Raw genomic sequence first — 10,000 nt, 5'->3', positions numbered from 1 at the left:
CTCTAACATCTCCGACACTCAAAGTCGGGTAAACACCATTCATAGTGATAGAACACAACTCAGACGACGGACGACTCACACAACCAGCATTGACATCTTAACATACAAACCTTCAGTAACCAAGTTCATCATCAATACATTTTAATTCATACCAGTTGTTGACTGTAGCTCATAGAAAATCTTAAAACTATATGCAGTTCTGCGACCAGGTCGGACTGTAACGTTCAGCGCCTTCTTAGTACATGATGGCAGTAGTCCACACATAGAATCAAGATGGATAGCTACATAGACCGCGGCAATCATTAGTGAAACTTGTTTATCAAACCAAAACAAGTAAACAACAAAAAAGCAAGAACTAAATTGCATGCAAGTGAGTGTCAGAAGGTTAAGATGCGTGGAGTGACATGTGGGTAAGGTGTTACGTGTGTGCATGTGTGCATGTGTGCACGTGTGCACGTGTGTGTGTGTGTGTGTGTGTGTGTGTGTGTGTGTGTGTGTGTGTGTGTGTGTGTGTGTGTGTGTGTGTGTGTGTGTGTGTGTGTGTGTAAAATGGTCTAAGGCAGGGATGTGTTTTGGCACCAATTTTATTCAAAATATACATCAACTGTGTCATCAGAGAGTAGAGAGAGAAAGTGAAAGATACAGGCATTAGATTCAAGTATGACATGACCAAGTCTTTGGTTGGAGGATATCAAGAAAAAGAACGCTCCTAATGGGATGGTAATGGGATTGCAGTTTGCTGATGACTCAGCATTACTAACAGAAACACAAGAGAGTGCAGAGGCAGCAATCCAAAACTTTGCCTCAATTGCTGCAAGCTATGGGTTGACGGTGAACCATGAAAAGACAAAGTTGATGACTTGTGGTCCCAAACTGTGTGTTGAAGATGCTGAGGATATTGATATAGGGATTCCCGGTCGCAGTGTGCAACACGTAAAACAGTTCAAATATCTCGGTTCAATCGTATCAGATGATTTGAGTTTAGACCTGGACATAACAGAAAGAATTGCACAAGCAGGAAAGTGCTTTGGAGCACTAAAAGAAGCTGTCTTTCAGTCTCCCCATGTAACACCTGAAACAAAAAATGTGCTGTTCCAGTCAACTGTCTTATCAGTTCTACTGTATGGGTCATCTTCTTGGGCCGTGACTAGAAGAGATATCACAAGGCTTGTCACATTTACAAATCAATGTCAACGTTTCATGCTGGGTATAGACAAGTTCAAACAAAAATTGGAACGAATCACATCAAATGATATCAGGCACAAGCTTGGCAATCTTGAAACTGCAGAAGACTCTTTGATGGCTCAGCGGCTTAGATGGCTTGGTCATCTAGAACGTATGGAAGATCATCGTCTGCCCAAGTAGCTGCTTCATGCGTGGCTACCATCAACTTGTCCAGCGCATAGGGTCAGACTAAGGTGGAAAGACAGGATTGTAAAAGACCTCAAAATGGTTGGCCTAACAAGCACCTGGTCCCAGCTTACGCAGGACAGGCAGAAGTGGAAGAACGTCTGTGCTAGCAAAATTAACACAATCATCACTTCAAGAGTAGAATTAGGAAATGCCCAAAGTAGTCAGAAGGCTCGTGACAAAGCCGATCCCAGCAGATGTCAAGACCAACAGCCTCTGCTGTGCACTACCTGCAAGCGACTGTTTAAGTCACAAACAGGGAAAAAAGACACAATTGCAACAGAGGACAAAATCGCCTAGATCCCCGGAAACGAGCAAAGGCCGGAATCAAGTGCGACAGATGCAGTTGTTTATTCACACGAGAGAGTGACAAGAAAGACATAAATGTCATCAATGTATTTAGATTTGTGACGTATTTACCAGATAGTGACTTCCTTTTTCTTACGCTTTTTACATTTCGCCATCATCAATGTGGATGGGCAGTTGAAGGTTGAAGGTTGAAGGTGTGGTGTGTGTGTGTGTGTGTGTGTGTGTGTGCCGCTAACCTTGTTTTCCAGATGATGGAATAGCGAGAATAGTTGGGTCATCAGAAGTTTGTAGCTGAATGGTGAGCTTGTATTGCAAGCTGCATTCACTAGCATTGTAAATGATGAGTTCGCGTGTTGCTGATGAGCCAACAATGACATTCTCAAAGTCAAGAGATAGTGGAGTGCACTAAAACGGGTGACAATTCAACCAAAGAGTGTACATACATAAATACATACATACATGTACAAATACAGACCTACATGTGAACAAACAGACAGACAAACAAATAGACAAACAAACAGACAGACAGGCAAACAGACAAACAAACAGACAGACAAACAGACAGACAAACAGACAGACAAACAGACAGACAAACAGACAGACAAACAAACAGACAAACAAACAGACAGACAGACAAACTAACAGACAAATAGACAGACAAACAGACAGACAAACAGACAAACAGACAAATTGACAGACAAACAGACAGACAAACACACAAACACACAAACACACAAACAACAGACAAAGACAACTGAGAGACAAAATACTAACACAAACATACACAATTGCACACAAACAAACCTCAATCCCTCCTAGTGCTCCTTCCCCAATCGCTAACAGTCCGACTCGCTTAGAACCAGCTGTCACATCTCGACTGTTGCTAATGATGAGTCCGCAACTAATGCCATATTTCTTAACCTCAGCAGGTATAAACGACCAAACATGACTTTGCTGCTCGTTGGGCAACAGAGCTCCCTTCTTTGGATGAACTCGAAGCAGCACAGCTTCCTCACTTGGAATATGCCACGAGAAACTACAGAAATGTAACACAAATAAGACAACATAGGACGATGTAAAGCATGCAGTAAGAGTGGAGAATACTTGACTGGAATTCTGCTGGTGTTCTTGACCTTGAACAAACGGTTGGAAACTGTACCAACGCAGGTTGGTTTAAAGAACACTGAACCCTGACATAATCACAACAGTGTGTGAGTGATCGACTGCAACTTTTGTATTCTAGCTTCCTTGTGTTGTGTTTGTCAATAGTCTGTATTGTCGTAACTCCATGCGTCTGTATGTCTTGTGTCTGTCCATCTGTCTGTCAATTTCATTTATTAAAACACAAACTCTACATTACATTTCTAACACTAAATACAAGCAATCTACTGAGTTCAGCTTTAGTTTAATGCAAACTACTTTGATAGTCTCTATTGTGTATGTTCTCATCTGCTTCTCCAGGGAAGACACATGTCAGTCTGCCTGTCTGTCTGTCTGTCTGTCTGTCTGTCTGTCTGTCTCAATAAATCTGTTTTTGTCAATGCTATTAAACGCTCTCCAAGAGGATCAGGGTGTGCACTTTCAGGATAGAGGTATGAACACATTCGAATTCTACTTGATAACGAAATCACTTTTGATTCATTATTGTCAGTGTGTAATACCATAGTTTCTAGTGATGTACTTCATACAATCGTTCCATTACTATCTGCCTCAAAGCTAATAGCTTTGCCAAAGACTGAATCTGATGTAAGACCAATAGCTATTGGAGAAGTCTTTCGGCGACTTACAGCTAAGACCATCTGTCAGCAGAAGTTCTCTGATTTTTCTTCCTTCTTTTCTCCCCTACAACATGGTATTGCAACACCTGAGGGAGGGGAATTGCTCACACACCACATTCAAATTCTACTTGAAAAGAACCCTGATTGGTCAATTCTTAAAACGGATGTCAGAAATGCTTTAACTCATTGTCTAGAGAGTGCCTTTTACAACAAATTGCACATCAGTTTGTAAATATATACCCTCATGTCGAGCAACTGTATGGAGAGCCCAACTCCTTACCTTAATCTATGTCACCAGCAAACGTGTACAGGTACTCTCATCAAGTGAAGGGGTTCATCAAGGTGACCCTTTGGGTCCGGCTCTGTTTTCTGCCACTATCCACCCTGTTCTATGTGAAGTATTGACTCGACATGATGAAGTCACTATATTTGCATGTTAGGATGATGTGTATGTGGTTGGGCCAACTGAAAACCTTAAATTAATTCTTGAAGATCTCAAATCTTCTTTGTTGATAGATTTGTGACAGAAAGTGTGAACTGTATTGCCCATCTGGTGAGTGTTGCAATTTTCCAACTTCTGTTCTGTTGCACACAATGGAACTATCATTTTCGACACTCCTATAGGGAATTCAGACTTCATACGATCTCGATGCATTGATATAGCCAAATCTGGTGATTGTCTTTGTTCTGAACTTGTCAAGTTGAATGACAGTCAAAGCTCAATGTTGATTTTACGTCACTGTCATGCTCCTCGACTGAATTACCCGGCAAGACAAATATTTCCTGTTAATTTGCAAGCAGCAGCAAACATACATGATAATATGACTAGATCATCGTTTGAAAGCATTATAGGTTACAATCATCTGGATGATATCAATTGGAAACAAGCAACTTTAAAGATCAAATTTGGTGGGTTTGGATTGACACAGATAAGTCAAATTTCACCAGCAGCTTTCTTATGTTCATGGTGTCAAGCCATGAAAGACTTACCAGAGAGGTTTTCATCATTTTTTGATTTAGTCAATTATCTTCAAAGCAGTAAATCACTGCTAGGGTAGATCAGTTCCACTGTGGCCTCTTCCTATCAAGCTTTACCACCAATGCCCAAGTCAAACCATGAAGATGGAGAACAACAGACTCTTGATGACTTTATCTCATATCCAAAGAAATTACAGCATCGATTATCCACAAAGATTGCCAGTGATAGTGCTACTGATATTATTATACAAACACAGTCTGATAGAGATGCAGCACGGTTGAGATCCCTGCAAGGACGAGGGGCTGGTGCATGGCTGGATGTCATCCCCACTTCTGCTAAGCACGCTTTAAAAACAAACGAATTTTCTTTAGTGTCTTACCTGAGGTTGGGAGTGGCTCTACCTTTCACCAATTGGATTAAGTAAAAGTGTAATTGTGGTCATAATTTGGATGAATACGGATACCATCTTCTAACCTGTAAATATGGGGGTGGACCTGTGCGGTCTCACAATTCAGTCTTAAATGGGTGGAGTGAGTGCCTGTCTGACCTTCACCTTCCCCATCAAACAGAACCAAGACATCAATACATCAATACTGAAGACCTTCCAGACATTACAATGTTCGATTCAAATACTGGACAGAATTTGGATCTTGATGTGTCCCTGGCTCATCCATGGAGTCAGGACATTATTAGGAGGGCTAGCAAGAAAAATGGTTATGCTGTCACAACAACAGAAGAAAATAAAATAAAAAAATATTCAGAAGAGCTTGTTCCAGGAGGATATGTATCAAGATGTGTTCCTCTTGTGATAGAACATTTTGGGAGGTGGGGCACAAAGGTAGAGAATTTTTTGCAGCATTTGTCACAACAGTCAGCAAATCCAGAAGCCAATTTTAATGCTTCCATGTTCATGTCGTATTGGAGAAAAAGATTTTCTACAATTCTGCAAAGATGCAATGCCAAAGTTATCCTTAGAAAACTTTCAAAACTGTCACCTAATCATGGTGATTTAGATAGATTATTTGATTTTGACATTCAAGGTCAAGTCCATTAGTTAATGACTTTGTTGTTTGCAAGGACTGATTTGTATTTAAAAAATCCTAGCATATGTACAAGTAGAATCTGTATAAGAATAAATTATCTGTCTGTCTGTCTGTCTGTCTGTCTATGCATCCGTTTGTCTACCTGTCTGTCTGCCTGTCTGTCTGTCTGTCCAAGTCCACTAACGTTTTAAAGTATTTCACTGTTAAAGACTGGTTCATCATAGACGTTTAGGATGTGTACAAGTAGAGGATCTGTAACAATAAAATAATCTGTCTGTCTGTCTGTCTGTCTGCCTGCCTGTCTGTCTGTCTGTCAGTCCACCCGCCTACCTGTCTGTCTGTCTGTCTGTCTGTCTGTCTGTCTGTCTGTCTATCAGTCCTGTCTCACCACATTTGGTACCAATCAACCCTCACATGTCGTCTCTGTTGTATACAGATATCATGCACTCTTACCTCATTCTCCAGTTTCACAGCCGGTTCATCAGCCGATCCTGTCAAAATCAACTGCTTCGTGTGTCTCTCATCTTCATTGACTTCCAACCGCACAGTCTCCTGAACCTTCGGCACACACGCAGGTCTCATACAGAAAACAACAACCTACAACATCACAATACAACACAAACAAATACAAATACAACAGACACCAAAACCAACTTGATATTCTTCGGATAATAAGCCTCGCAAAGGCTTGCAAGTGTAAGGTCTACATCCATGTAGCTCATAATCACATTCACTAGATCATCATTAATACAAAAGATTACCCTTCAGAGTTGATGTTGAAAGCAAACTTTATGGGCGTGTCTCCCATGTTACGTAGCAACAAAGTCCGAAATGTTGCCTCTCCGATGCTGACGGCAGGAAACAACTGGTAGATAAAGGAAAAGCATGAATTATGTTGCAATGTTTGATTGCAGTTGTAGCTTGTCACATACTAGACGATTTGAACTAGTTGTCAGTTGAGGAAGAAATGTCTCACTTGTAGCAGGAAAAGTGTGACCTAAAGCAGTTTAATTATAAACAAAAAATTTGACATTAATTAATTATATGTCTGTGTTAATATCAATTTATCTGGAATCATGTGATTAGAACAGTGTGTTTAGAATGTTGGAAATAATTTATTGGCTTACTTACCCAAAACGGTGAGGGTTAGACACCATGGAGGTGTAGTGGTAATGTCAGTAACAAGACGATAGTCAATCATATTCTAAGAGACAATACCACAAACAAACAAATAAATAAACAAACAAATAAACAAACAATTAAATAAACAAACAAACTAATAAATAAATAGACAAACAAACAAATAAATAAATAAATAAACAAACAAACAAATAAATAATAAACAAACAAATAAATAAATAAATAAACAAATAAATAAATAAATAAATAAATAAACAAACAAATAAATAAACAAATAAACAAACAAATAAATAAATAAACAAACAAATGAATAAATAAATAAACAAATAAATAAATAAATAAACAAATGAATAAATAAATAAATAAATAAATAAACAAATGAATAAATAAATAAACAAATAAACAAATAAATAAACAAAAAATGAATAAATAAATAAACAAATGAATAAATAAATAAACAAATGAATAAATAAATAAATAAATAAACAAACAAATAAATAAATAAATAAACAAATGAATAAATAAATAAACAAACAAACAAATAAGTAAATAAATAAACAAACAAATAAATAAATAAACAAATAAATAAATAAATAAATAAATAAATAAACAAACAAACAAATAAATAAATAAATAAACAAACAAATAAATAAATAAACAAATAAATAAATAAATAAATAAACAAACAAACAAATAAATAAATAAATAAACAAATAAATAAATAAATAAACAAATAAATAAACAAACAAACTAATAAAACAAATAAATAAAGAAACAAATAAACAAACAAACAAATAAACAAACAAACTAATAAAACAAATAAATAAAGAAACAAATAAACAAACAAACAAATAAACAAATAAATCAATAAACAAACAAACTAATAAAATAAATAAATAAACAAACAAATAAATATACAAGCAAATAAACAAACAAATAAATAAATAAACAAACAAACTAATAAAATAAATAAATAAATAAACAAATAGACAAGCAAATAAACAAACAAATAAATAAATAAATAAGGAAATAAAACAAACAAAAAAGACATGCAGGCAAGCAGGAGATAACCCTACCTTGTAAAATGCAAAACATTCCAATTCCTTGCCATAAAACTGATTGCCAACAGTCTGGATGTAAACACAAGCAGCCAACAATCCATCACTGAATAAATGATCACTCTCTACACACGAACTCACCGGTTTAAATGTGATAGTAAACGAGCAGCTCTTGCCAGGAAGAACATCTCTGTCTTCTGGTGTGACATAAAATGAATCACTGAGGTCTAGAAATCAAATCGTTTAGTAACCTGAGAAGAATGAGATAAATTTTGAAATAACACTGACTTGTCATCCATCGGCATGTTATTCTCCCTTTAGTGTGATTGGTCAACGTGACAGTCTAAAGATCCATGGCAATTAGTTAATAGATAAAATAGTGGGCAAACAAATAGACAGACAGAATTAGTTAATAGATAAAATAGTGGACAAACAAATAGACAGACAGGATAACTTAATAGATAAAATAGTGGACAAACAAATAGACAGACAGAATTATTTAATAGATAAAATAGTGGACAAACAAATAGACAGACAGGATAACTTAATAGATAAAATAGTGGACAAACAAATAGACAGACAGGATAACTTAATAGATAAAATAGTGGACAAACAAATAGACAGACAGAATTAGTTAATAGATAAAATAGTGGACAAACAAATAGACAGACAGGATTAGTTAATAGATAAAATAGTGGACAAACAAATAGACAGACAGAATAAAGATCAGCTCACCTTAGTGTGTAATGACTTGTTGGCCTGACATGCACCAAAGTCTATGCAGTCTGTTTCAAGACTGACGTGAGATGCATCTGTCTATAGAAACACAACAGCACATCCAGCAAGGCTGAAATGCATCGTCAAGACTCAACCTACTATTTCCCTTGCAACACCTTCAAGCTCTTCCCATCCATTTAATTCACTTTCCTGTTTGCTCGGCCATACATCACCCAAGTCCTAAATGCAACATAAACAAAAATATCTATAAAACTGATGGCCTAATTGTGTCAATTAAGCATTTAATGTGGAACTCCCACAAATATACAAGTAACATTTTTATCATAGTAAATACTAACTGCCCTGACTCTATTAGCACATTTCTTAATAGAGATGGAAGAATTAAGCTTATCCCTTGGGATCATTCCATTTGGAGTGATGACGATGTACAAATAGCTTACTTTTAGTGCATGTATCCAAGCCAACCGGAAGCAAAAAAGTGCTACAGGTTAACGCGCGTTAGTAGGCGTGGTCAAAATAATCGTGGTTAAAATAAAATTTACCAAACACAGAAACACAAGTAGTAGATCGTCGACGACAGACATGATAGATCTCAGTTAGGCAATACAGTCATAATGGACATTTGTATGACGACATCCATAAGAGTCAGTCATTCTTACATCATCTTCACATCAGGCAGAATGTCATAAGGCCTAACTAATTAATTGTTGATGCTTGAATCAATTTGCCAATCCAGTTTTGAACTTGACTAAAAATCATAGAAAAATTTGATATGCACATGTGCAATGATATTGTGCTTGCTGTAAAATGAGTTGGTATCTCACGTTTATAGGCAGTGCAAGAAGAACTGCGCATGCTCAAAGTGGCACATGATCATTACTTTCTATTTTTATTGTGGTCGGTCGGTTTGGTTTCATAGCTTCGTGTCCAAATATCCGAGCATGAAAAAATTTAGTTGGCCTGGTCTAAGTTGGAAGCTCAATATCCACATCAATATCTACGTCCAGAAAGAGGCATGCAGCAATAGAATCAGAGCAGCTAGTACTATCATCAGAATGTCACTTGTGTTTTTTGCGGGAGTTCTGGCTCCCACTAACATAGGTGTAGGAAGCAGGGGGTGAGTGGCACGTGCCCCTCCGCTTCCTACACCTACAGATAACACAGATAACACACACACACACACACATATATATATATATATAATAAAAAATAAAAAAATAAATAAAAAAATAAAAAATAAATAAAAAAGAAATAAATAATATATATATATATATATACATGTATGTATTACTAAGTTCTAAGTTGGGGAGAGGATGGCTAGATGTACGTGTTACAAATGTATAATAAATTATAAATATATATCATTATATATATATATATATATATTACAATTTAAAAATATATATATATAATAAATATATTTCTTATCACAGCAATTACAGTTGCAGTTCCCTCGTAGGAGCAACACAAGACATAACATACCAGCACACCAACAAAGACTCTACACTAACAAGACAAGAACAGAACACAAATAAAACTAGGTCA

At 36.5% G+C, this 10,000-nt stretch overlaps 1 protein-coding gene across 1 annotated transcript in view; it reads right to left on the bottom strand.

Moving 5' to 3' along the window:
* Positions 1–10,000, bottom strand: part of LOC134194122 (cilia- and flagella-associated protein 65-like) — a 24,477-nt gene that overhangs the window by 7,872 nt on the left and 6,605 nt on the right. Inside the window, exons 15-29 of the mRNA XM_062663030.1 lie at positions 8,594–8,674; positions 8,453–8,533; positions 8,006–8,060; positions 7,859–7,944; positions 7,736–7,789; positions 6,651–6,723; positions 6,452–6,516; positions 6,281–6,384; positions 6,174–6,222; positions 5,973–6,116; positions 2,824–2,909; positions 2,524–2,755; positions 1,956–2,124; positions 153–281; positions 1–96 (exon numbers count right to left, since the gene is read on the bottom strand). The exon at positions 1–96 is cut by the window's left edge and continues 61 nt beyond it. Of these exons, the coding sequence (XP_062519014.1) occupies positions 1–96; positions 153–281; positions 1,956–2,124; positions 2,524–2,755; positions 2,824–2,909; positions 5,973–6,116; positions 6,174–6,222; positions 6,281–6,384; positions 6,452–6,516; positions 6,651–6,723; positions 7,736–7,789; positions 7,859–7,944; positions 8,006–8,060; positions 8,453–8,533; positions 8,594–8,674 (1,504 nt within the window). The remainder of the gene's footprint in view (positions 97–152; positions 282–1,955; positions 2,125–2,523; positions 2,756–2,823; positions 2,910–5,972; positions 6,117–6,173; positions 6,223–6,280; positions 6,385–6,451; positions 6,517–6,650; positions 6,724–7,735; positions 7,790–7,858; positions 7,945–8,005; positions 8,061–8,452; positions 8,534–8,593; positions 8,675–10,000) is intronic.

This window comes from Corticium candelabrum, chromosome 18 (assembly GCF_963422355.1).
Source record: "Corticium candelabrum chromosome 18, ooCorCand1.1, whole genome shotgun sequence".
Lineage (NCBI taxonomy): Eukaryota > Metazoa > Porifera > Homoscleromorpha > Homosclerophorida > Plakinidae > Corticium > Corticium candelabrum.
The sequence above is the reverse complement of the archived record's forward strand: the minus strand, read 5'-3'. Positions and strand labels throughout refer to the sequence as shown.